Source organism: Phyllostomus discolor, chromosome 9, assembly GCF_004126475.2.
Source record: "Phyllostomus discolor isolate MPI-MPIP mPhyDis1 chromosome 9, mPhyDis1.pri.v3, whole genome shotgun sequence".
In the NCBI taxonomy this organism is placed as follows: Eukaryota; Metazoa; Chordata; class Mammalia; order Chiroptera; family Phyllostomidae; genus Phyllostomus; species Phyllostomus discolor.
The window spans coordinates 26,727,107-26,754,253 of NC_040911.2; the positions used below are offsets into that span (position 1 = coordinate 26,727,107).

Below are 27,147 nucleotides of genomic sequence, written 5' to 3' on the forward strand. Positions count from 1 at the left end.
GGAAGCAGGAGGACGTGGGAGGAGGCAGAGAGGCTGCCATGTGCCTCTCTGTCTGTGTCTGTGTTTGCATGTGCACAAATGTTGTTTTTCCCCAGCCTACATTCCTATATGGATGCAAAATGGCCACAGCCCTTCCAGGATGGAATAGCCAGGGATGCCTCTAGGAGGCTAGGTGGAGGGGGCTGGAGGAGGAAAGAGGCTGGAGATGGCACCTAGGATGAGCTCCAAATGTCCCTCCATCCTTCAATACTGGAACACACATACATGCACACACACACACACACACAGCCCCATGGATAATGCAGACTGCAGACATCCATTTACGGTAGACCACAAACAAGGCCAGTGTGTGAATCCTAGCAGAGAGGCCCAGATCAGGCAGAGGGGGTAGCATTAATCAGGGCAGACTTCCTGGAGGAGGAGGGTTGAGTCTAGTGCTTCAGAAATCCATTAGAGAGACACGTGCTGGCTATGAGGCAAGCACTGTTAGCAGCTTCATGCGAATATCTTGTTTAATACTCGTAGTATCAACCCTTACTTGCAAGAATTATCATTTTCCTATTTATGGATAAGGAAACTGACACTCAGCAAAGTCCAGTCACCTATTCAAGGTCACACAGCTCGTAAGTGGCAGCGCTATGACGGAAACCTAGGACTTCCTGGCTCCTAGGAGCACTTGCTTTCACCGTCCTACAATCCCAGTGTCGGAAGGAATCTCAGTGGTCATTGGCCTGACAGAGCCTGCAGGAAGACGGCAGCCCCGCGTCCTGCTGGAGCGCCCTCATAGGACAGGTGTCAGTCCCCACGTGACAAGGCGGCCTGGGCCTTTGTCCTGACCCCAGAGCTGGGTGTAGACCCTTACAGCCGCCAAGCCCTGCTTTTCAGCCCTTTGGAGACAGGACCCCTGCCCCTGCTCTCCACATAAGGTGGCTTCCAGACACACACCCCTGCAGGAGGGTCCAAATGCGTTTCTTATCTTCTGCCTGATTACCGTGCATATTTCCACTGAAACGTGGCATCCCCGCGTGGGCTGTGGCCCAGACTTCCCCTCCTGTCAGCAGCAGTTGGAATCCGGAGCCAGATGCACCAGTGGGTGCTCGCTTCCCTTTCTGTCCTCTAGGATCTCCAGGGCTGGTGATCTTCCAGAGAGAGGCCAGGGTGTGCTCCCAGCTGGGACCCCCTGCAGGACACACAGCGGTAGTTATTCACACCCGTGGATCCGCTTCCTGCAGGTTACAGTCAAATCTCTGGAACCTAGCTTCCTAGCCTGCCTCATCCCACCAAGACCCCATCCAAGGAGTCCCCACCCAGGGAGTCCCCACCCACCAGGACCACCCCAGTGAGCACCACGCTCACCCCCATCCCCACTTTAACCCATTGTCCAAAGGAAGAGAAATAGGGCATTTCTAATGTGAATACAAGGGTGCAAAGGGGTAGAAGCGGCAAGTGGCTCAGCCTGCAGCTTGATATCCGTGAGAGTGTGTCTAATGGAGACATCTGACTCATGAGTAGAGTGAGCACCCCATCACAGGAGGCATTCAATCTGTGATTCACTGTCACTGTCATCTCCATCAGCATGAACACATTGTTCAAGAACAAGGCATGTTTATCATGCCCATCTGAGAAAACTTGATAGACCTGCTCAGGGCTCTGAGTCTGGTGGTCCCTGGTGTAAGAGATGAGAAGGCCCCTGGGGTCCACCCTCAGGCCTGTGGGACTGGGGGACAGGACCCACTGGGCTCAGGAATACTTGCTGAATGAATGAATAAGTGAATGAATGAATGGTCAGTCACAAGACATCCTCTGCCCGTGCGGGGACTAGTTCCTAACTCAGAGAAGCCACGGGCTCCCCACCCGGGACTCCCCACCCTATGGGACACAGCCAAAAGCCTCACAAGAAATTCTCTGATGTTGTACCAGGGACCCAGTATCTTTGTCACCAGCTGGCAGAGGCATATGCCCAAGAGCTCAGAGAGCCATAAACCAGCTCCGCCCCCCAAATGAATGCAACATTTCTGGGGTCAGAACAATTCCCTGAGCCTGGGGTCGGTAAGAACACACACGTGTGCTGACACCCACCATGCGACCCCAGGGGCCAGCCTGAGGGCTAAGGAGGGATGCATTGTGTGGGGAACAATGGGACACACAGGTCCCGGGCAACGCCAGGCCTGGGGACGGGGCACCTGGGGAGGCTCGGCACAGCCCTTCTCCCTCAGGCTCCCCCCGCTCCTTCCTGCCCTGTGTTCGTTCCCTGGCAGGAGCATAACCGCGTGGCCACACAAAATGCCCCCCGGGAAGAAGCCCTCCAAGCCTTTGCACTCACGTGGCTCCATGCATGGGCACACGTGCGTCCACAGGCCTGGGCACAAGGACCCGCACGGCCGAGGTGAGCGTCCGCCCCCGGCCGGCGGAAGTCCTCGCTCTCCAGTAACAGGATGCAGCTGGGGGACAAGCACTCCCCTCCCCACACTGAGGGAGTGGCTTGGCAGCAGGGTAAAATTTATCATCATTATCCTAATATCATCTCCAGGCTTGACAGTGGCAGCAGCTAAAGAAAATACCAAGGCTTAACTTGAGGCACGTGGGAGAACGAGGCAGAAGATAGGAAATATGATTTATGATGGAAATCAATGCAATCATCATACTCTGTGCTTGTAAAATTGGGCTGCGCCTTCAGTGCCCACAGGCCCACTTCAGCCCTGCCTGTCAGAGGATTCGGGGGGCCCTGGGAGCTGGAGCCGGGGTGGGTGGAGGGACCCAGATGATTAGGACACTGCCCACCTCCTTTCTTAGGCTTCTGTGAGGGGTGAGGGTGCAGAGCATTATCTGAAGAGGAAGACGAAAGGAAGCAAATTAACCTAAATCAAGCAGGGTCTTGGGCATTTCTGACAACAGGACTTGTTCTGCTCGCCATGCTACCTGTGAAGGGAGACAATTCTTTCCTGCATTTTCAAGTCCATTAAACTGCAGCACAGAGAGGTTAAGTGACTAAGTTAGGGTCACACAGCCAGTCACAGCAGAGCCAGCTGTTCTGTTCCCATGGCACCACATGGTTTGCTGCAGGTGTAGAAACGCTGTAGGGGGCTGCCCCGGTCATGTGGTGTGAGGGACCCCCAAGAAGGACCCACCGCACCCGAAACACCCCCCTTGCCTGTCCCAGCATCCAGAATTCTACCCCTGGCCATTTCCCTGTGAGTTAAGTCATATCTCATCTAGTTTGTGAAATGTGGTGGTGGTGGTGGTGGTGGTGGTGACAATAACAGTGGTGGTAACAATGGTGGGTGACAGTGATGGTGACAGTGGTGGTGGTCACAGTGGTGATGGTTTTTCAGACATGTTTGTCACTAACGTAGGGCAGGGAGTCAAAGCAAAATACAGACAGGCATTGTCAGGCGTACTGGAGATAAACTTATCTCCACAGTACAAATTTTTCTAGATGAATGAGGCAAGAATTCTGCGCTGTGGCCCGAGAGGCCCAGAAACGGTGGAGCAGCCTCTCTTCCTTGTAGATGTGGACACAAGCAGTCTTTCCTCCCGGAGTGGGCAATCCCTTCACCCCATGACAAGCCATTTGTGCTCAAGGTGGGGAAACGGTGATGGGAAAATGACTTCCAAAGCCCTGCCGCCCGGGCTCCCGCCCACCTGGGGGTACAGCCGCAGTGACCCAGGGAGCCTCCTTGCAGGGGCGTTTTCTCCGCACCTCCCCTCAGAGCGAGGCGGGTTTCCATCCGCCGGAGGTGTGACGACACGCGTGAAGGGGCGAGTGGATGCCCTCCGTGAAGTCACCGGCAGGGAGGGAAATCAGACCCTGGTAAGGGCGGCCCAGCAGAGGAGCTTAAACAGAGTTCGGCCCCAGGGGAAGCTCTGAGCCTGGACATCTCGGCGAGGAGCCTTAATTCAGCCTTGAAGGCGGGGAGAATCCCGAGGAGGGGGCGTGGGGCCCCCCAGTCTCTCTGCCACATCCCCCCAGCCTCCGCTGACACTGGTCCCAGGGGGACAGTGGGGCGGGGGCAGCGCCGCATGTGCAGTCAGCTTCCCTCCAGCAGCCCAGGGCCCCTGCAGGTACCCTTAATCAGCACCTCTGAGCCACTAAGAAGGACATGGAGACAGAGGCGATGGTGCTGGGGGCGGAAAGGGATGCAGGAAGGAGGAGGAGGACGTCGGACCCAGGGCCAGCGACCGCCCCAGCGGAAGGGCAGGGAGCAGTGACGCAGCCAGGGGCGAGGGAGAGGCACGCGGTGGGAGACATGTAGCCGACTCCGAGGAAGCTTCGGGGTCACTGGGCGGTCTGGCGGGTCGGCTGGGGGCGGGGGTGACAGCTCTGGCATTTCGAAGGGCACCAGGGGGCCAGCGCCTGCCCTGATGAGACCTGAGGAGCTGGATAGACTTTCCAAACCTAATTAGTGTTTAATGGTCTGGAGAGACGCCGCGTCCGCCGTCACCGGCGGCACCGCGACGTCCGCTTCAGATTCCTAATTAACGTTTAAGGAGATGATCGGCTGGTGGCCGCCTCAAAGGCCACGTCCATCCCCCTTTGCGCGACGAGCCAGGGCCCTCGGGCGGCCGGGGAGAGAGTCTGAGGGTGACTCCAGCCACCGCCTTTAAAGCGGCTTTTCCACAACGCTCTGGTGCACGGATCCCCACCCAGGCGTTACTCCAGGCCAGCGCATGGGAGGGGCAGCAGTGCGGTGAACCGCACAGGACAGAGGGAAGGAAAGAGGGAGAAGCGCAGCCATCTGCCTCAGGTTAGGGGGCAAAATCCGCCCGGAGCCCTCCAGGGGTCGAGGGGGCTGAACAAGGCCCCCAGAGGTCCAGGGGAGTGAAGTGGATGCAGCCAGAGGGGTGGCGGTGGCCATCAGGCTGAGGGGGCACCTCCTCTTCAGCATGTGGGCAGGAGACCCCGAGGGGTGCCTAGCGGGGAATGGTTCAGAAGCCTCCCGCTTCCATCAACTAATGTGGGACCAAGCAGGATGAGGGGACAACCGAGGCACAGGACAGCAACGCCCTGAATGGGGTTAGATTCCAACCTGCAGACACAGAAGGTACTGGCAGGTGTAAGCCTGGCCACTGGGCAGTGGCAGTGATGTTCCTAGAGCCAGGCAACCCACAGAGGGAGCCAGGCTTGGGGCTGGCGGTCATGCACACCTGTGGGACAGTCGAGGGGAAGTGATGAAGAGGATCCAGAATGTGGCGGGGAAAGAGGGTAGAGGTGGAGATGTGAGTTTGGGGGTTGCTTTCAGGGAGTGCAAACTGAAGAGAAGGAACTGGGTGAAGTCCCGGCGGGGAGAGGGGGAGAGGTCAGCAGCCCCCGGGAGAGCCCGGTGTTCCAGGCACAGGGATAGGCGAGCAGGAAAGGGCGGGTGACTCGGAGGAAAAGCAGACAGTGGGGACAAGGAGGGCGCCCAGCACAGAGAGCCAGCCCATGCACTCCAACGCTCCAGCCCACACGCACCACGCCCTGCACGCAACACACACACACACATCACACTCACACCTGAGCCTGACACACATGTGGGCAGTGTGACTCAGAGACCCTGGCGTGTTCCGGGAGGAGGGCCATGATCGATGCTTATTAATGAAGCTGCCCAGGAGATGGCTAATTGATGGCGGTGTGCGGCTGTTGTCTGGAATTTAACCTGATTCATCATTTAGCCTGTTGGAGGCTGGAGAGCTGTGTTAATTAATGCCAGGAAAACAGACTCGGACGAGCTGGCGGTGCAGCCTCACATTAAAAAATGGAGAGCAAGGGGCAGAGAGAGGGAGAGGGAGAAAGGGGTGGGGGGGGGGGAGAGGGAGAGAGAGAAAGAGAGAGAAAGAGAAAGAGAATGATTAAATCTAAAGCCCAGAGACAAAACAAATTCCAAAAAGCAAATGTCGAGGCCATTTCTAGGATGACTCAGGTTTGCGTTTGGCCGGCATCATCCGGCTACGGCGTGAGGATTAAGAGCAATTTCCTCTAGATTTGTCATTTACTTGGTATGGGCTTTGTTTTTTCCTTAAGGTTCCCCTGGGGGACTCTCGCCAGGCCTGGTGCTGAGCCCTAGTGAGGGGGGTAAGAAGGGTCCCCGGCTATGGGAGGGCGGGGCGGAAGGAGGCGGGCCCCTCCTGGTCCTGGCAACAGGGTCCACAGTCCCAGGGCAGCCTGGTGGAGCTCTGGGGGAGGGTTCAGAGAATCTGACTCAGGGACAAGCTGAAGGGACACAAGGAGGAGCAGAAGGGACAGTGGGCTGTGGGTAACGAAGGCCAGGATCTCCGTTCATCCTCAGGGCCGGGCTGCCCGCTCTCCTTCTCGGTCCCAGCCGCTCAGCTTGTCAAGAGGCTCTGAGTCTAAATCAGGAAGGCAGTGGTCCCACTGTGGGCTGAGCAAAGTCAGACCCACTGAAGAGCCCTCCCCGCAACCCGTGATGCCCATAGTCAGGACCCAGTCAAGTGTGTGTTCTCAGGGCAAGGGCCAGAACCCTGTCGTGAAGGGAGGGCTGTGGGCATGTGTTCACGGGAGAGACTGATTCTTAAGTCTGCGTAGCGGAGGGCAGCTGTGGAAGATGGGCTTGACTGGCCCCTTGGGGCTCTGGCAGATGAGGGACAATGAAGGGAGATGGTTACTGGAGCTGACCAGTGTGGATATAGGACACCCCGTGCAGGAAGCAGCACCCACCCCACCCCACCCTGAAATGTGTGGGCAACTCCTGCAGAGCCACCCTCCAGAGCTCAGGAAGGGACTTCCATGGGAGTGGGTGGCTGGTCCCCGACAAGTGCAGGCCTGTGTGGCTGGGCTTTGGGGAATCGGTTTCTCTGCCGCACCGAGGGCGGCAGACTCAGTGCGCGACCGGGGCCCAGGAAGCATAGACTTGAACACATCAGCAAGGCTGGCCCACAGACTGGGTGGGGAGCTCCCGGAGGGAAGGGCCAGCCATTCAGGTTTGCTGTGCCCTCCTTGTGCCAGAGAACAGGCCTGGCCCAGGAAGGTGTTCATCAAGCATTGGATAGCTGAATGAGTGAATGAAAGAACTTTGTGCCCCATCAAAGCAATAAGCTCCTCCAGTACTGGTGGGCCAGGCAGAGAGGGCAGAGCCGGTGCCGATGGAGGAGCGGCTTTGGGGAGACGGGGAGCCACAAGTCCCTGAGCTCAGGGCGTGCTTGCCTCAGTGGAGCATGGACGCCCCCGGCCCCCCCTCCCCCAGGCCTCTGCTCTTCCCCAGAGGCTGTCCGGTCCTTTCAGTCCAGTAGAGTCCAAAAGAGAGTCCCAGTGACAGGGGGTGGGAAGGGAAACTATCAGATGTTAGGTATTTTCTCAAAAACGGTGGAAATGCTAAGAGAGAAGGAGAAGAGGAGTGGGGGGAGGAAGTGGGGGCAGAGGAGGAGGCACGGCTGTCGCTCATTTAGTGAACACGTACTGACCAGGGCTGGGCCCCGTGCGAAGGGCGTTACCTGAGCTACCGCATTCCACTCCCTGCACACCCAGGAAGGGGTGACTCTAAGGGGTCAAGGAACCGCCCCAGCTCATACAAGCAAGTGTACGGCAGAGCCAGGACTGAAATCCAGGCCTCCCAACTAAATCTGGGCTTGTTTCACCCAGAATTATCTATCCACTGCTGTTTTTAAAATATATATATATATCACACACCGCCCACCCTGAAGAGGGTCGGCAACTCAGGCTGGCCGTGCCGGCTAAAAAGCTTGGTTTCCACGGAAGCGGACTGTAATTAGGACCACAAGGGTCCTCCCACCCTGGCCAGGGCGGCCCTGATGTGTTGGTGGGAGCAGATGAGACAGACATGGGCCAAGAAGACAAAGAGAGAAGCTGCCCTTGGCCGTGTGGACCCAAGGGAGCCCTGCCTGGGAGGCAGAGGTGTGTGAGCCAACTGCACTGTCTTAGCGACTTCTCACTGTGTCGTCCCGTCAACCTCACCTGCCGAAGCCCCGGGAAGCATCTACCCACGCAGGTGACCCCGACCCCAACCCTGTGGCAATGGGGAGGAAGGCAGGGAGGGAGGGGCAAGGGAAACCAACACGCTGAATGGGAGTCCGTCCCTCTGGAAGCCAGCAGAAGAGACCTTCGACTGACACTCCTGGGATGGGGGGTGCCTCCTTTGTTTGTGCCAACCCACCCTTGCCCTGTGGGTGAGGGGGAACCTGTTCTGTAAACTTAGATTGCAGAAAGCAAGGACAGGGTGGAGACTGGAGAGGAATAAGAGAGAGAAAGGCAGGGAGAAGGGGAGGGGCAGCCCCAGACAGCCCCACCAATAGGCTCCGTCCAGCCTTCGCTGTTGCTGGACACTGCAGAGCAGAGCAGCCTGTTGCATAGCAACTGCCAGGGGCCTGTTGGTGGGGGTTCGACCACAGAGGCTGGCGGGCTGCCAGGATGAGGCTCCGTGACCCACCTGCCTCCTCACCACACACACAGAGCTCGACGCCCCACTGTGCCTTGGGTGGCAGTCAGCTCAGGCTCCACGCACCTCGAGAGGGTGTCCTCTCAACCTCCACCATTTAACATGCTGGCATTTGGTCACCCTCTCCTCCAGACCCCCTTCCCAGTGAAGGGCACACAAGGCCAGGCTTGGGCTGGGGCCCGCGGTCAGTCTAGAGTCAAGAATGAAAGCCAAACTGGGGAGATTTTACTTCGACCCACTGAGCACATCCTATGCACAAGCCTCGGACTTCTGTCTTCCCGCAGATGAGGAGGGGACCCGGAACCAGGATGACGCTAGATGCCCCTGATCTAAATGCTCACCTAGCATTCCTCGGGCACCTCTAACCTGGTGTCACTGTGCATGTCCCTGAGCCCTTGCTCCTTCTGAATGTGCCCTCGTGGAACGCTGTCCCTGCCAAGAACTGACTGGGGTGCCAGGGTACACAGCACAAGCTCAGACCCTCCTGAGGTCACCTGGGTGCCCTGCCCCCAGCTGACCTGCCTGCTCACTCACAGGAGGAGACTCTCCTCACCCTCTTTGGCTCGCTGCTGGCCCTTCCCTCATTTCACCCAGGCCTCCTGCCCCTGAATGTGCCCTTCCCCCACCTGCCCCAGCCCCACCCGCACCGCCATATCCTACCCACCCATGAGTTTGCTCACCTGGCTAATTTGGCTTCTGAGAGACCAAAGGGACAAAAGCCACATCACATGGTCAGTGCAAAGTCTGGAGCTTGGGGAGGACTTGATCACTGTCGCTTGCCACAGTCCCATACTTCCCAGCCCCCCATGCAGACACTGGCCGCAGCCAGTGCAGGTCCACACCCTCGGGTCCTGACTCAGAGCCAGAAGGCTCAGGCCAGGGCCACAGCTGTGTCGTTAAGGCAGCCCGGGGCCTGCGCTGCTTCTCAGCCCCCTCCCTGCCCTCCCCTGGAGGCCACTTTGACAGCAGTAGGCCAAAATGAGTGCAGGGGCAATGACAACTCACAGAGAGACTTGTGTGACTAGGGAGGACCCAGTCATAGAAAGCTTGCTGGAGGGAGACATGCAGGCTAGGGTGGTACTCTTTAGACAGATGAGAGAGGAGGTGAAGATGAGGGTAAGACGGGGAAGGGAGAGGGCCTGGCGGCTGGCACGGGGAAGGGGGCAGACGATGCCGTGGGTGACTCGGAAGCGATCTCAAGTATTTGGCCGAGGGACCAACGAAGCGCCTTGGCTGGAGGCCAGCCCCAGCCAGTGGCAGCGGGGCGCCCTGAGTGAGGAGAGGGGTGAGGAGCAGACAGGGCCTACATGCTGGCACCTGTCCGACCCGAGAGCATCAGATGGCTTCCGCAAAGAGGGCAGTGGGAGCAGAACCAGGTTTATTTAAAAATCTTATCTGGAGGGTTTGCATTTCAATGGGCTGTGGGCTTGCATATTTTAACAGGAACCTTGGGTTCTTCTGCCTGGTCTGTGCTCACAGGCTGTCTCCTCTCTTAAGCGGTGATCGCTGCTTCAATAAACCCTTCCTAATCCGAAGGTACAACAAAGCCACTTTGCTGGAGGAGGGAGGATTAAAGGGCTTCGCTCTTTTGGCCGGAAACAAGGCTGTCTGCCCGGCTGCTTCCGGCCTCTGGGCACTTCAGCCACAGGCGAGTGTCTGAGGCAGGAGCTGACCAATGCGGGGAAGGAGCACAACAAAGGATGCAGTCATCCATTTGGTCAGTGGGCATTTATTGAACACCTACTGTGTGCCGGGCATCACGTCAGGTCTGGGTGTACCCCAGGAACAAAATGGGCTGGGCCGTTCCTCATAAAAAGGAGGCAAGCATTGAACAAATAAATCCACAAATGTGGGACCATATGAACCCTATTGTCCCAGGTGGTGGCAACACGATGAAGCAAAGGATGGGAAGTTGATGGGACACCTAATTTAAATGGCAAGGCCCCTGGGGAAGCAGAGAGCTGAGGCAGCTTGAGAGGCTGCCAGGCAGAAAAGGGAGCCAAAGCTGCTGCACCCATAGGCAGCCTGGGGATCCACCCCTCACGCCCTGGGAGGGGTGCCACCAGCTGTCCGGCCCAGGGTGGACCGTGGTCAGAGGGCTCCAGCGAAGGCAAGCTGTCACTCTGCAATGACCACTGGGTGTGTCCTTGAGTCAGAACTTCATGATGGCAACAGGCTGGCCTCCTTGAATTTCTAACCCTTCTCTATGGAATGAACCATATGTGGTTTATTAAGGAGGTAATTAAAACATCAATATATTTACAACAAGCTACAAATAATGTGCACTGCTTTTGCCATTCCCCTGCGGTCCCTTCTCATCAGGGGCCTGGGGCAAGGGTTCATCCCCTCCTTCCACCGTTGCAGAGAGCCTACTGTGCACAGCACTGGGACTCCAGCAGGGCACAGGAGCAGAATCTGCTCTCCTGGGGCTTTGAACAAATTATTTCTCTATTAATTAATCTGTTAATTACAATTTGCTAAGTGCAAAGTCCAGACAGAGGGCAGAGCTGCTGGAGAGCCGCCCCTCCTGGAGCCTCAATGGTGAGCTCTCCAGTGAGCCCAGCTTGGAGATTGTGTCCTCACCACCAGCCTTTTGCACCACAGGCTGGAAACTCTCAGTCTGTTTTCCCAAAACTGTCCAAAGTACATCTTTAAAAGATAAGTCTTGAGGAGCGGTCTTTCTGTGGCAGGAGCATGTACACGGGGTCCTGAGCAATGCTGAACATGCCCGATGCCTGGAGTTGGTGGACGGGGAGAAACATCCAGGGTGATGGGGGCCCAGGGAGACATGGTATTCGGGGCAGCTTCACGGACTTGCAACCTGTGCGTCCCACAGGGCCCCGCGCTCAGAGCCGTCTGGTGCTCAGGGCTCACTGCTCTGCAGTCGCCATCTTGAAATTTATAAAATTTTGGCTTTGAACTTGTGTTTTCTAAGTGAAGTCACAGGACAAAGGAGCACATGCAGGGGTCCTGGGGCCTCTGCTCACGCACAGCCCCACCTCTCACCGCTCGCCCAATCTGCGCACACCTCCAGAGTGCTGCAGTCAGTCTGCCCTCGAGGCCAGCCAGCAGCGGCGTGGGTGCAGCTTCAGGAGGTCTGGGTCTGCTCAACCGCGGTGCAGCCTGCAGCGCTGCGGTGTGTCTGGCCGGCCCACGGAGGTCATGTCTCAGTGGGGTCATCCTCTTGCCCCGGGACCTAGAGAGTTCCTGGCACAGCATTTACAACACCCTTGAGAGCTTCCTGCTCACTGTGGGGCTGCCAGGAGCAGAGGTGAAGTCAGGCTTCCTCCTCAGCCGAGATGCAACATGTCAGTCCGTGGGCAGTGGCAGGGGGACCCAGCAGTCCTCTGGCCCAACCTGCCCCCCGATGTTCCAGGGTGGGGCTCTGGGTACCTGTGAGGGGTCTCCATGCCAGAGGGGATCCTCTCTTCCTCCTTAACTGTCCTGGGTCCGGCCAGCCTTTGTCTCCTCTGGCCAGCTCAAGACACCCTCCAGGTACATGCCATGAAAAACAAATTGTGCAATTTTGATGACTCTGCATAGGACTTAAATGTTCTGATATTTGCATTTAAAACTGGCATTGCACAAAATAAAGATGAATGGTAGAATCCATGCTAATAATTTAAAATTTATATTTTTCTTTACTTTAAACGACATCAAACAGCAAATAAAAATACCATGACATGTCAAGAGAGAGATTGTGAAAGAAAGCGAAAGCTTTATATCTTAGTGATTTAACGGTGCTTTTTTCCTTGCTTTTCCAACAAAAAGGCTTGCAAATTATGTCTCTCTTCCCACAGCAGCGATGCTGCTGGGACCGGGGCTCAGACACCCCAGTGAGCCCCAGCACACGGGGTCTGCCGCTTCATGTTCCCACCCCCATCCTATGAGCGGGGATGGGGGGCAGGCAACCTAAGACAGGAGTTCTTCAGGTCGGGGGTGATGAAAACCAGCAGCGGGGATGGATGAAGCCTAGAAGCCAGGCTCCTCACAAGCACACCCAGGCGTGGGTGGGCGGGCACAAAGATGAGAGCTGCCTCCACTGGAGGCTGCAGGTTTGGACTGGAGAGAAATCCACATCACCACACGACTTCGTGACTTGAGAATATGCAAGTCCTTCTGGTGAGGAGGGAGCTAGGCATCACCAGGCACTCACACATCCCAAAAGAAGCCAGAAAGGACCGTCAGCGTTGAGGTTTGGACACCACCCTGGAATTATATCTGGGGGCTCCACTGCTGGCTGGAGAGCCCTCTGGCTGTCCCCTGGCCCAGCACTCCCCGCCCTGGCCCTGATCTCCCCGGGGCATTTCTGGGACACAGATTGGACAGCAATGTGGAGGCTGGTGCTGGTTGAGAGCCTACTACACAGCAGGCACTGCGTAATTTCCCCCCTTATCTCCTTCAATCCCCAGCCTACATGGATTTTTTAAACATGTCTGTGATGTCACACAAGTACTCTCTAAGCACGCACATGTGTTTGCGTGCCCACACCCACACGAGAGAGATGCAGAGAGTGAGAGAGAGAAAACTGCAGGGCCGAGAGATAACCAGGAGAGTCTCATTGAGGAAGAGCTGGGTTTGGATGGCCAGTGAGGAGGGACAGGGAACTTTCCAGGTCCTTTTACTTCTGAGACAGCTCTGGGTTGGTGACATGGGCCGGTGCAAAGCCGAGAGGACAGGTGGAGGAGGACCCCGAGGGGCCCTGCGGGCGGGGAGGGCTGCCCCAAGTGAAGCGAGTGAGTTCTCGAGCAAGCATCCAGGAGCTCTCCCCAGCGCTGGCGCTGGCGCTGGCGGAGGCTGGCATCAGGCAGAGGGACAGAGCAGCGTTCTGCCCACCCCGCTCCCTGCCCAGCCCTCAGGAAGGTGGTAGCAGCAGGAGAGGAGCTAGGTGAAGGCAGTCTCTGCCTGATTGGGTGACAGGACACATCTGGGCTCTCAGGGGCCAGCGAGCCCCCTCAGAGCAGGCTGGCCCTGCTCTGGTGGGGTGCCCATTCCAGCCTCTGGGAGCCCCACAGACAGAAGAGGGGGAAGGGGAGACACAGACAGGGAAAGGGCTCTCACAGAAGAGCAAGCCCAGAAGCACAGCCCAGGTGGTCCCAGGAGGATGGGGAAAGGAGTAACAGGAAGTGCCTAATGAATCGGGACCATCTCCCCAGAGGGGGGTGGCACACTCCTGCAGCCTGGCTCACAGCGACCTGCAGACACCTGTGGGAGGCAGGCGTGGCTGGCTGGGAACAGAGGGGCGGGACAGGGTGTGGGAGGGAGGGGGGAATCCAATCTAAGAGCCGGGCTGGCCTGTCTGTCAGTTTGTCTGCCCACTGGCCGCAGGCCTCACCTTCCTTGGGGAGCCTCGCTGCATGGCCAGGTGAAGCCACTGGACCAGCTCAATCATCGTATTTATTCTAATTGTATCGTAATCGTCCCCAAGGAGCCTGGTTCAAATGAGCTTGACATTATTAAAATTTTAATGCCCAGTTTTCATAGCTGAATGAATATTTAAAGGGTATGTCCCAGCTTAAGTTATGATGATGAAGAAATTAATGGAATGTCTTGTTTAATGCATGGGTATGTGTTGATGCAAAAAGTGGCAGGAGTGGGCTGGGACGGGGCGCCAGAACCCGAACAGAAGGGGCCTGGGAGGGCAGGCGCCACCGACCTTCCCTGTGGCTGGGAGCAGGGGGGTCCAGATTCTGGGCCAGGACCACTGGCTGTCCACCCCGCAGAGCCAGAAACACAGTGGGCAAGAGTCAGTGATCTGTCCCCTGAGGTCTGACCCACGGAAGGGCATCCTGAGTGACCAAACCCCACTCAGGCCCCTGGAGGCAACCCAGGCTAAAAGCCATGGGGCACGTGGGGACACTGATGACACCTTAGAAGGAGAATCAGCCGCGCCTGTACCACAGCCAGCCCCTGCCCGCCCCTGCCCCAGGCCCTCCTGGAAGGGTATTACGGTGGCCAGGGGGACACCGGACAGAGGAGCAGCAGTGGGGGAAGGGACAGTCACCATGGAGTGGGCTCAGAGTGCAGTGTCCACCTGAAAGGGACGTCCTGGGGACGCCCAGCTGGCTCCGGTTCCCACACCCCCACCTGCCCCTCCTCAGCTGTGCGTTCCCCTTTTCCTGCCGGGGAAGCCTGAACCCCCCGCCTGGCCCCCTGCTCGCCCCTCTTCTGCTTTGACCTCCCCTGGACCATCCCCAACCCTATCACGTCTGGTTCCCAGCATCTCCTGGACATGTAGTCAGGTGTCAAGAGTTCGAGTTCATTTTGCTATCACCATTTACCATGTGTGTGACCTCGGGCTAGTTTCTTAACCTCTTGAAACTCCATTTCCTTGCTTGAAGTTAAGGACAGTCTAGTCGCATGCTCCTAGGGGAAGTTACGATAATCCAACAATGTAATGTGTGTAGCAGCCACTCACGTCCCTCCTGCAGGTGTAGCAGTGTTGTGTGCCCTGTGAGGGGCCTGAGTTCCTCTTCTTGCCACTCAGTTCCCAGGCTTGAGGGTACCTTCTGCATGGGAAAGAGAATTTTTCAGGAACCTTTTGTGTGGAGTATCAGGGGGGCCTCAAGGTCAAGAGGAGGAAGCTAGTGGGGGTGTGGGAGAGAAGCTTGCAAATCGAGGGAGTGGACTTGGAGGAGGAAGGTGCTGAGGTGTAGGGAGTGGAGAGACACAAGAGGTGGTCAAGGCCAGAGGTGAGGGGCCTGGCTGAAGAGGTTGTGTGGGATTTGATGGCCCAAGGAACCTGGCCCCAGACTCCCCTTGCCAGATGGCCATTGTCCTCACCGACTTCCTCCCAGAGTAACTGGGGTCCAGTAAGATCGAATACGGGCAGGCCGAGGCACCGTTGCGTTGTTAGCACCATGCCTCCCCACTTCCCAGCTGAATCCCTGACCTGCCACTGCTCGTGGCTCCTGCTTGTTGTTGGCACCAGAGAGACAACACCCCTGCCTCGGGGCAGTGTGCTAACCACACACGCAGGGGAGCTGCGTGCGGAACTGTGCCCAAGGGAAGACGATGGCCAGACCTGGGCCCGGGTCAGCTTTTCTATAGGAAAAGAGAGCAGATTTGGGGGAGATGAGGAGAAAGGGGTGATCTAGGAGGGAGGAGGGACGGTCTAGGAAAGGCTTGGGTGCTGAGTCCCTGGAAGCACTGGACAGGAGACCAGGGGCGCCCTGGCACCCTCCCGGAGCCCTTCTCCCAACCAGATGCCTGCTCCCGAGCCATCGGGACCCTTCACTCAGAAACTGGAGCAGAGGTAGTTTACGGGGGAGCCAGGGGCACCTTAAATGAAGTCAGGAACTTCATCATGTCCCTCTTCCTTCTCTCTGTGATTGGAGGTCTCCCTATGCGACAGTTTCCTCTGCTGGCCAAGCTTACACACACAACACCCCTCTTCCCCTCAGCTCCACAGGCCTGCCAAGTGGGGACTGTGGGCAAACAGTGGGACCCTGCCCCCTCTCAGTGGACTGGCCCCCAGTGTCCTGTCTTGTCCCCCTGGCCACCTGGCTCCTTTTCCTCTGTTCTGTGCCCTGCCTTCTGCCTCTGTCCTTCCCAGCGGTGAGTCTGCCCTTCCTTGTTGTCACCTTGCTGACTCACCAGCACCCGCACTCCCCCACCCAGTTGTCATGACGCAGCCAAAACTCACTTCGAATCAGAGACCAGAAGGCCTGAGGAAGCTTGTGACTGGCTAGCCCAGCCTCTGGACACGAGGAGAATTGGTAACAAAAAGTCACCCAGTGCAGGACAGAATCCCCAAAATAGCCCTGGCAACCTGGGTTTCCAGGCTCACCCTGCCACGGGTGGTCCTGCCTCTGCTTCCCCATCTATAAAATGGGGGTGTTAGTACCTGCCCTGTCTACCTTGCTTTGTTGAGACAGATATGCACATGAGATAGGGGATAAGAGGGGTGCATGGCAGGCAAAAGCACTGGCAGACACATAGAATGCAATTCCATTTGTGTGGTTCCTATTGTTTTTATTGCTTGAAATATCTTGGGACTTCAGGGCTGGAGAGCCCACCCCAGTGCGGTCAGCATCAGGAAGGATGCAAGACAAGCTGCGAGGCTGGGATGCTTGGAGTTCAGAGCCCCCTAGTGGCCTGAACAGGGCATGGAGATGGATCCCAGAGAGGCAGGTGGCCTGGAGCCGTGGGGACTCGGGCTGAGCCCTGGTATCCACCCAGACACCACATGAGTCAAGTAACTGTGCCAGCTCCTCACACACCCCCAAGGGGGCAGCCCCAGCTGCAGGCAGGAGCCCCAGTCCTGAGCTCTGCATCCACCAGGAGCTGGGTGGCCCAGAAGCTCAGGCACCCAGGACTCACAGCCCACATCTGAGATGGCATGCGGTCAGGTAAAACTCGCTGCTGTGCCCTGGCCCAGGCAGGGGACAGTCTTCGGTGAGAGACCAACCAGCTCATTTTGGCAAAGCCAGCTGTGACCCGGGGTCAGCCAGAGGTGCTCTCCAGGGCCACCTCAGACTCTGATGTCACAGGCCAATAAGAGCTGCTCAAACTGGGACAGGGACACCACACAGTCTCCAATCAGAGAAACCCTCCTGCAAAAATAGTGCCCCAGGGACCACGTAGGCGAAGGGAAATGGGTGTGGTTTAGAGAAGACGTTCAGGTTTGCAGCTGCGTGGGTGTCCACTCGCATGTATCAGTCGGTGTGGTCTGTGTGCCTGCGTACCTGTGAACCTTTGGGTGTGGGTGTGTCTGCCTCCCACCCCCACGCCTGCTCTGACACTGCCCCCCTGTGCTCTGTTGCAGATGAACCGGCCGATCCAGGTGAAGCCTGCGGACAGCGAGAGCCGAGGAGGTAGTAGCTGCCTGCGCCAGCCCCCTTCACGTGAGGGCCCACTTGTCTCTGCCCCCTCCTCCCCCTCCCTGCCTCCCGCTCCCCAACGCAGCAATGCAGCAATGCAGCGACTCCTGCAGCCTCCTCCTGTCCTCCCCCCCTCAGAGTTGGGATGGGGTTTTGGAGCTCTGGGTGACTGGTGCGGGGGAGACAGTGAAGGGAAGGGAGAGTGACTAGGGTCTGCGGGATGGTGGGGTTCAGTCCTTTCCGTGAGTGAGTAACCACTAGCGTGTCCTGGGGCACTCTTCTGCCGCCTTTAGGATGCCTAAAAGGTGCTCCTCCCACTTCTGTGTCACCAAGGAAAGCCCCACTGTAACTGAACTTGACCCATGAAAGGGTGCTGGGTTGGGAAGTGGGCAATGGCGGTGGGAAATGGGAGGGTTCAGGCCAGAGCAAGCAAGTCTGAGACAGGCTCCCACGGGGTGTTGGACTGCTGAGGGCAAGGTCCTGGAGCTCGATTCAGGGGTAGATGCCTGGAAGGGGGCAGAGCAGCAGCGCACGGCCTCACACTAAACACCAGGCCCCGCTCTCCTCAAGGAGACTGTCCCTTCCACTGTGGGGGGCACCCCTACGCACACAGGGGCTCAACCAGGCCTCGAGTCCCACCCACCAGGGCCCAGCCGGTGTCTTGTTCTTGCCTCCAAAGGGGTCCATGTCCCAGGGCACAGACGCGCCTCCCTCAGGCCCACTGAGAGCTGCCCATCCTGCTAGTGGAGATGGGTCAGTTCAGGGGTCGAGATGGTTTGGACATGAAGTGCCTGACCAGCAGGGCCCACCTGGTTCATGCTGCTGCTCCTGCCCCCTTCCTGGGTGTCCAGTTGTTTTGGTTTTGTCCACACACAGAGCTGCTCCAACACCCAGGGCCAGGTGCCCCAGCCCTGCCGGTGGGAGGGGCGCTGTCTGGCCAGGGCCTCCTGCAGGGCTTCTCCTCGGTGGCACGGGGCAGAGCTGGGGGCTTCTTCTGAAGGCCACCTCTGGGAGGTAGGCCCAGTAGGGCCTGGGCCCTGTCACCCCATCATGCAATGACTCACCTGCAACACCTGTTCGTGTAGTAGCCAAGAGCCCCATTCCGGGCAGGGAGAGTAAGTGCCGCCTGCTATCCCAGACAGGGGCCCCCTCAGGCAGGGGCCGCCAGAGGCCTGGGAGGACGTGGCCTTGAAGGAGGGGAGATTCCACACCTGGAGGAGAAGCCAGCCCCAGGAGAGCCCCCCACCCGGCGTGCAGAGCAGACAGCTCAAACTCCAGCTGGTTTTCTGCAGAAGCGGAGCAGGGTGGCGGGAACCCCGCCGCCCAGCGAGGCCATGCTGAGCTCTAACTCAAACCCGCTCTCCCTTCCCTTGCCTCCGAGGCAATAGCTCTCTGACTCCAAGTTGCTAACCTCATCTCCTTTCTCCCATACATCTCCTGCCACTGACACTTGCCCCAAACCCGATTAATCAGCTCTTTTATTCTTCCTGCGGTAGAAAGGGGGGAAGCAGAGCCAAACCTAAACATCTATCTATTAATTGCATATTCAATATTAAACAGTGCAATGATCCTGAGTCAGCACTATCACCAAGCTAGTTTTTTAAAAAAGCGAAAGTCAGTTTAAAATAATTTAATATCCATTAAATACTTCATCTGGGTGGAGGGGCTGGGGAAGAGGTGAGCGCTAAGAGAGAGGACAGGGATGGGAGCAGGAGAAGGGCCTGGAGGGCAGGGGTGGGAGCCGGACGAGGAGGAACGCTGTGGGGACACTGAAGGGAAAGGGGGCAGGAGGAGGGAGGAGGTAAGAGACCGGGAAGAAAGGGGGATGACGGGAGGGCACTGGGGGCACAGCTGGGAGGAGGAAGGGGGAGGTGGGAAAAGTAAGCGGCCCGGAGGGAGAGGGGGGTTTGCCCCACGCCGGCTCCCCTCACCCCAGCTCCAGCACCTGTTACAGAGGCTGCACAGTGTCCCAAAGGCCCTGGGACACATGTGTCTTTAGGACTGTTCACCAGCCACACTCTAAGTGCCCATACCTAAGTGCTCAAGAGCAGCACAAAGAGATGTGTGTTCTGCTTAGGATTTGGGGTGCAGGTTGGGACCTTGGGCTGGGGGAGGACAAAGGTGACTCCTGGCCTTGTCCACCACCGAGGGAGGCCACGGCCCACTGATGTCACATCAGGATTCCAGCTTCTTGTTCCAAATCTCATGCTTCTAGAAGCTCCCATGGCCACAGCAGCCCACAGACACTCAGAAGCGGTCTGGGACAGACGGGCGTGGGGTGTGTTGGCAGGAGTTCTGTGAGGGGTGGAGGGGGCAGCGCTCTGACTCTCAGGGCTGTGGTTTCTCATGAATTGCAAGCTGATGCCAACAGGCTGCCGTCCTATCCGGAATGGTATGGGGGGTTCAGTTCTTTTTTCTCTGGGGTGGGCTTGGCTCCAACCTTACTACCAGAGAGGATGGCGTAGAGATGAGGGATCTGTAATGTGCTGAACATAAAGGAGAGGGGCAGGCGGGGTGCTTGGCGGGGGCTCCCCAGAAAGACTACAGGACAGCAGTTCTTGGGCTGGTCCGGGCTTCCGGTCCTGTCTCTGCCTGGTATCCCCTCGGAGCCCCCACTCCTTGTCCAGGGATGGGCGGGGTGCTATCCCGTAAAGCTGCTGTTCACAGAGCTCCCACTGAGGGCTAAGGTTTTAAACAAGATGTTCAGTCCATAGAAAAACTTTGGGAAGTGGAAGTTATTGGCCCCACCTAAGGGTGCAAACCAAGGCACAGGAGGCTACCTAACTTGTTCTAACTCACACAATGAGAGGACAGCAGGGCCAGAATGCAAACCCTTGCCTGTCAGTCACCCTCACCGGGTTCTGTATTTCTCTGACTCCTGGGAGAGTCACTCTGACTCAGGGGACACTGGGAAAATACCACAGGCATTTGGCATGCCTCTAGGCCTATTTTAAAGGCACCTAAAGGTAGAGGAGCAGGGTCCCCAATGAGGGAGGCAAGACCAGGCTGGACAAGGAGATCAGATAAGGGAGACCTCATTTTGGCCTGGAACAGGCAGGGAGGGCTTCCTGGAGGAAGTGTGAATTGGACCAAAAGGTGTAGACTTGGCTGGAGACAGTGAGGGCTAGTAAAAATAGGGCATTCTACACAAGGCTGGGGGTTGGGCATGCCTCCATCAGAAACAGGAGCCACTGATCCTGATTAGGGGTGGAGCGGGGACAAGACAGGGTGTCCCAGCTGTAATGTCCTCAGGCAGGAAGAGAGGAGACGGCCCCTGTGACCATCACGAAGAGCCAAGGCTCCAGCTAGGCAGGGAAAGAAAGAGAAAGAGCCTCTCTCTGCAAGGAGGACCCAGTTAATTTCACAGAGCTCGTAGGAACAAGTCATATTTAAACTCAGAGTCACCCCCAAATAAGCAACCCAGTCCACTAGCCAGGGGCGTGAGGCAGGCTGGGGACTGAAAGGGCGGCCGGAGGAGGACTGAAGGTGCGCCCCGCCCCAGCCATCTCAGAGGTGAGGACACCCCCTGGGGCATGCACCGTGGTGTCCTTTGCCTCCGAAGGCAGAGGTACCAGCCGCAAGAACTGGTTCACGGTCAGCACTTGAATTGGCTCTCCGTGGCAGCAGGGGCCCTGCAGCCTCGCGGTTTCACCCTGGGTGCATGCCCACAGGTGCTGTCCTGCAGGCCTGACCCCCCGCCATCCTCCCTAGTGTCTGGACAAGGCCCCGACCAGGTGAGGCTCCCACAGCAGGTCGTGTGGGTTCCTTTCAGGGAGACAGACTCCGAGCGTTTGGGGCCCCCCTGGGCTGAACTGGAAAAGGTAGGAGCTGAGGAATGTGGCCACCTGCCTCAAAGGGCCCCAAAAGGTCAGCAGACAGGTAGGGGACCTTGAGGAGGGACAGACTGGCAGAGGCCGGGCCAGAGGCAGCAGACTCAGGCGATCCCACCTGGCCCCACCCCAGCAGGGCCAGACCCACAGCAGCAGAAGCAGCAGGAGAGGGCTGCCTCCCCTGGCCCCAAGGGAGCCACGCCCTTCCTCTTCCAGTGACCAGCTCCGCGCTAGGAGGGTCGGCCTTGCCTTGTCTCCGCTGTGTCTGAAGTCGAACACCTTTCATACCACCATCACCCTCACCGACAGGCCGATGCCCACACTGACAAAGGCACGCACAGACGCACACTCAACCTCACACACACTCCTGGTAAATGTGCTCCCTGGGGACACGGTGGCTGGGGGTGGGGCACAGACCAGGGCCACCAGGGTTTTGATCACCATGAAATGATAGGAAAAAAAAAAAACAGCAAGATGGCTGGCTTAGGAGTTGAAGTTAGAAACCAAGATGGCTTAGGAAGGAGTCTGGGGAAAGAGGGGATTCGGGATTGCCAAGGGGCCGCCCCACTGGAAGGGGCAGGCGTGACACCGGAGAGAAACAGTCTTCCAGGGTCTGCACCACGGCCTTCAGCGCCCCCCACACCGGGACCCAGCAATGGAAACCACACAGGCACAGGCACGCCCCAGCCCACGCCGGGGCCTTCGGCTGGGACGCCTGAGGCCTGAGCTGGGGGAGAGGTCCTGGCCTCTCAGCGACGCGGGGCCTTCAAACTCCCTCCCCAGCCCATCCAGGTGCGCCTCCCTGAGGAGACTTGGTCAGGCAGAGGGAAGAGAGGCAAAGGGGATGGCTGGCCCAGGCTGCACTAGCAGGAGCCGCTGGGTGCAGGCCCGAGATGGCGGAAGGGCCTCCGCCAGACTCCGCGGCGGGAGGGCAAGCCCCTGTTGCTCCCATGCTGGCTGCTGGGCCTGGGGGAGGCCCAGGAGAGGTCAAGGGGAGCGACCCAGAGCTCCAGCCATGCAGGGGGCCCTGGAGAGGTAGCTGCAGTAAGCTACTCTCTGGGGACAGCTAGGGAAGCTTCTGGAGGCAAGAGGAAACTCTTTTATGTCTCCCCAAGTCCTTCAAAATTACATAGGGCTTCCATTCCCTGCTGCCTTCCATTTCTAGGCCTGGGACTCCTCCCCACCGGCCCCTGCTCTCACCCTCCTCTCTGTCTCTGGCAGGACCTAGGCAGGGCCCGGAAGACCTGGCAGGGCTGGGGGCAGGTGTGAGTCATTCCTTTCCACGTGGGTCTGGGAGGCAAGTGCAGGCCCAGTCACTTAGCCAAGCAGCGTCCCCGCAGCCTTTTGCTGCCCCGCTCATTTAATGGCATCTTCAGGGCACCTGTCCCCCCTCACAGTGGCCAGCACTAGTGTGGCAGCAGAGTCCCGCTGGGCTGGCTAATGAGGTTGGACACAGCGCCTGTGACCGTGGCTCCGAGGCCCTCCTGAGGCCACGTTCCTTGCCATAAAACCGTGGCGGATTCCGTCCTCCCGGCCCCTCCACCATCTGTAGCCCCATTGGTTCCTGCAGCTTTTTAAATCCTATTAAGTTCCTCATTTCTTCTCCGAGCATTGTTTTATTTGCAGGCACAGACAAGGCGCTGTCTGGGAGGCCTCCCAGGGGCTGCTGGGGACCCACTGATGGGTTTGGGCCCCAGGGGGGCAGCTCCCTGCTCCTACCACGTCCTGGGGACCCAGGAGCCCTGTGGTCACACTATTCACCCCAGATGCTGGGTCTCCCACTTCTGGACTTTTCTAGCTTTTTAGTCCCATACTCTAGGGAGGCAATTTAGTGAGCTAGCATTTAGATGAAATGGATGTGCAGGCCAATCCCACGTTATGAAAATTCAATATACAGAACTTTCAATTTTCCTCTCTTAAAAGGCAACAAATGACTCACTTCACAAAAGCTCCTGGGTGAACAGGAAGCCCTCAGGCCCAGCTTGGAAGCCCTGAGCCCGGTGGGAGGGGTACACAAAACAGAAAGCTGAAGACCACAAGTCTGCGACCCTGGGCTGAGTAATCTGAAATGACACTGGACAGTGGGCATTAAGGTCTACTTTGACCGAGACCAGCGGCAAGGAGAAGGGTGGGGAAGGTATGAGGAAAGGCGTGAAGGGCAAGTGTGCACTCCCTGCAGGACGCCCTGGGTGAGGTTCCCCTGGCCCGTGGGGTGTGGGTGGGCAGGGGCTCAGGCCCAAAGAGCAGACTCGTTTGTCCCTCCAACCCAGTTCCACTTCAGGAGTCCAACCACTCCTCGCCCTAGTCCCACCCCTGGAGACCCCAGAACGAGCAGCACTAACCCCCTCCCAGTGCAGAGGGTGCGACCCTGGGCTGAGAAAAGGTCCAGTGACTGCGGCCCCAAAGCAGCTGTCTAAAGGGGAAGGAGTCTTCCTCTCAGAGCAGGAAATACCCCGCCGTCACCCGCCCCTCCTTCTGTGTGCCCACAGAAGCCCCTGGAAGCCGGGCACTGTGCACACTCCACTGTGGGCACCTGTGTGAATGTGTATGTGTTGGGGTGCATTTCCACTTCACCTCCGATCAGACCTTGCAGACCCCTAGCACCCTCAACTCATCCAGACAACGACATCCCCATCTTGCCTTCCCACAGCTGTGGCGGCGCCCAGGGGCCCCAGCAAGAGATCATGGCCAACCTTTGGCTGCGGGGTAGCTAACTGCCCTCTGGGCCAGGATGTGGCACCCCATCAGCCAGGGGTGGCCCCAGGCCCCACCATGCCCCCCCTCCCCCATGAACCTGCTTCTCACCCAGTCCCTCCGGTTCTTAAAAACTATCAAGAAGAAAAGCAACTCCACAGCCTCTCCCCAACCCCTTCTTCAGAGCTGGGAACCCTGTTTATCAACCTGCCCTTCCCTATTCCCACTGGGATTTCTCAAGCTGCAGATTGTAATGTTTTCCCCTGAACACCAGCCCCAAAGCCAGTGTCAGAGCAGATCTTCTGTGTACGTGAATCCCTGCTTTGTTCGGGCCCAATCTGTAAGAAAAGCCCTCACCTAGCATTCAGCTTGGGAAGTCCGAGTCAGACAGAAGGCAGCACAGTCCAGAGGAGGCAGGTGCTCAGTGAGCAACCTGGAGCAGGGGCGGCTGAGGGCCGGGCTAGGCCCCAAGCAGGAGATCTAGTTTACGGAGGGGCGGGAGGGGCTGAAGGGCCAGACCACTCATCAGCAGGCTGAGTGGCTCACCCGGGGCTTGACTTCTCCAGCGGGCGGGAAGTCCTACCACATTTCTGAGCACCATCCCTCCTGCTTTCGTTTAGGCATTTGTATCCGTTAGGTTCCCGAGATCCTGGTGCCAGGCTCCCCTGGCCTGTGGGCTTTATTCTCCACAATCCATGTTCTTTCTGACTTAAAACTTAAAAGCATCTGTGTCTCTTTTCTTTCCCAATCTCTGTTTAAAAAAAAATTTTTTTTAATCCACGAAGCTCCTGTAGGTTACACAACTGAACTGAAACAACAGCTGCGTGAAGACAGGTCTTCGTGGCAGGAAGGAGGTGGCTGGTGGGAAGGGACCCTAGGGAGCCCCGGTGGAGGCGCTCGTGGGGCAGACACATTATAAATAGCTCATAACTCCTGCCATAGGTGCGAAATTATAATTAACTGCAAACCTGCTGAGTTTAAATGGACTTTCCGTTCTCAGCTGGGGGAAGGGGGTGTTGATTGATCTGCATTTTGTTTTTGAGGTTTTTAAAATCCATTCGGCAAGTTAAGTTGAGATCCTCCGCTCCTTGCCAAATTCCCTCCGGCCCCGGCTAATTTAGCAAAGGATTGTTTCAGGGGAAATGGGATATTAATCATTGCAAATGGGCTCCTGGATGATATTTAAGAGCTGCCTCCTGTGTGCCCAGGCTGAAGGAGCTGATGACAGGAATAGGAATGACAGAGAGAGGGGCCCGTGGCCCTCTGGCTCCCACCCAGTCGCCGCTCCCGTGACGTCCCGTTGCGGGCGCTGTGGGCGTGCAGGAGGAAGAGCCCCGCTTCCTCGGGAGACGGGCAGGACGAGCGCGAGCACGCTTGGCGCTGTGCAGAGGCCTGACGAGGGCGCCGTGTCTCCGGTGCCCCACTGGTCCCCACACACCGCACCTCACTCGGAACAGCCCGATGACAACCCGGGAGTTGTGAGGCTGTGCAGGGAGCGTCGGGGGAGGCTGAGAGAAACAGCGCAAATCAGGGAGCTCAGAGCAGGCAACACCTGCTCGGCCTTCAGAGGGGAAGGAGTTTGAGGGCGGGAGGGTAAAGCTTCCCCGGTAGGAAAGCAGCCTGAGCCAAGGAAAGTTGGGAGGGTCCCAAGAGGCCAGAACAAAGGGTGTACTTTGAGGTGAGGGTAAGATATGGAAGCGCTAATTTCCAAAAGGTGCTTTAAATTGATGCATTTAAGCCAAGGGAAGCCTTCTAAGGCTTTGGGGCAGGGAGTGACATAAGAGTGGCAATTTGGAAGCAGTGTCTAGGGATGCTCAGTGAGGGGGGAGGGAGCCAGAGCAGGCCAGCAGGGACAGCTCTGGGTCACGCCCAGGTGCTCCAACCACAAGCATCCTGCCCTTTCCACAGTGATGCTTGCCCCCTCCTGCTGCAGAGGGGATGATGACACCCCCTTTGGAGCCGTGGAGGTGGAATGCAGTTGGGGAACGATGGAGTCTTCCCTGCTGACAGCTGCTGCAGTTATTTTATTCTTCGAATGCAGTCCATGGACAAATAGAGGAGGTGACAGGGGTGAGGACCTCTGACAAGGTGTGACCAACATACTACCAGAGCTGTATAGAACATGTGCATTACGTGGGACAAGGAAGGCTTCCTGGAGGAGGTGATTATTGGAATGACAGGTTTACCAAGAGGTAGCATCTGGGCTAAGTGTCACAGGCAAAGACATGAAAACAGAGACAAGAAAGGCAAATGTGCAGCATCTTAAATGCTTTTCAAATAATGTAGAAGAATTGACTTGGCTGCTGAGGAGGGTCCACTCTCTGGAAGACTCAGATTAGGTGCACTTGGGTCTCTTTGCTCCTCAAATCCCAGGGCATGCACACCTGCGCACACACAATGTCTGAGTCTGGGGTATCTTGTCTCTTCTCACCCTTCAGTCCAAGTTCACCAGGCCTGCCCCAGAGTCTGGTTCTGTATGCTGCTGCCCAGGCTTCCCGCTGCCACTCCTGCCGTTAGGGAGCCCTGCTCCTTGCCCCCTCCAGCCCAGCACAGTGCACATGGCATCTATGCAATGCTGCAGCAGCGACTGCTAAAACCACGCTAGGGCCCTGGAAGGAAGAGGGATAGAGACTGTAGGCCCTCAATCCTTCCATGAAGTCACCCGGAGCCTCCAGTAAGAGAGCCTCGAGCCCGGGGACAGCCCTGCAATGTTGGCCGAGCAGCAACCCCAGTGGATGGAGAGAGAAGCCAGAGAAGAGGAGACATGCCCAAGACCATACAGCCAGTAGTCAGCCCGCACCTCAGCCCTTCTGCAGACCTCCAGGCCTTGCTGCCTCCCCACGGGTCTGTGCTGGGTGCTGGTGCGCGGAGAAAGTTCTCCCCAGTGTCACCACCTCCCATCAGACTTCAGGGTGGGCTCTCAGCTCCTCACCTGGGCCCTTTGATAATGGAGAGGAGGGTGGATGGGGGACCCAGGATGTGCCCCTGACTGTGTGGGGTCAGCTGGGAGGAGCAGGTGGAAAAAGTCCCTGTCTGCGCAGCAGAGGAGAGCCAGCCTGGGTGCTCAGGGCCTTGTCTGTCTGAGTCTGGGAAGGAGGAAGGCTTTGCAAAGGCTAGAGGTTAGCAGGGACCAGCCAGCATGGGTTTTTGTTTTTCTTTTGGGAGTTGTTTTATTTTGGGTGGGGGCCGTGGCACCATATCAGGCACAGATCCACGGGCCCAACATCACAGACACCACATCCCAGCACTAGGTACCTAGCCCAGGTGTCTTAGGAAACTTAAGGCTGAGACATAGCTGGCCAGCTGGAGGGACTCGGAACTGCAGAGCTAACCAGGAGAGAGACATGCATGGGCTTCCAGGAGGACGTCTTTACACCTTTGTTGACCTTCCAGCCTAGAGAAGCTCCCAGT

The 27,147-nt window shown here is 57.6% G+C and overlaps 1 protein-coding gene across 50 annotated transcripts in view; it reads left to right on the forward strand.

The window, feature by feature from the left end:
- CELF4 (CUGBP Elav-like family member 4) overlaps positions 1–27,147 on the forward strand; it is a 296,661-nt gene that overhangs the window by 203,206 nt on the left and 66,308 nt on the right. For 27 of the 50 annotated variants that reach the window (XM_036009102.1, XM_028523813.2, XM_036009105.1 and 24 more), the window contains exon 3: positions 17,158–17,236. In XM_036009102.1, coding sequence (XP_035864995.1) covers positions 17,158–17,236 — 79 coding nt within the window. The remainder of the gene's footprint in view (positions 1–17,157; positions 17,237–27,147) is intronic. The other 23 variants (XM_028523835.2, XM_028523829.2, XM_028523830.2 and 20 more) reach the window with 1 other exon arrangement.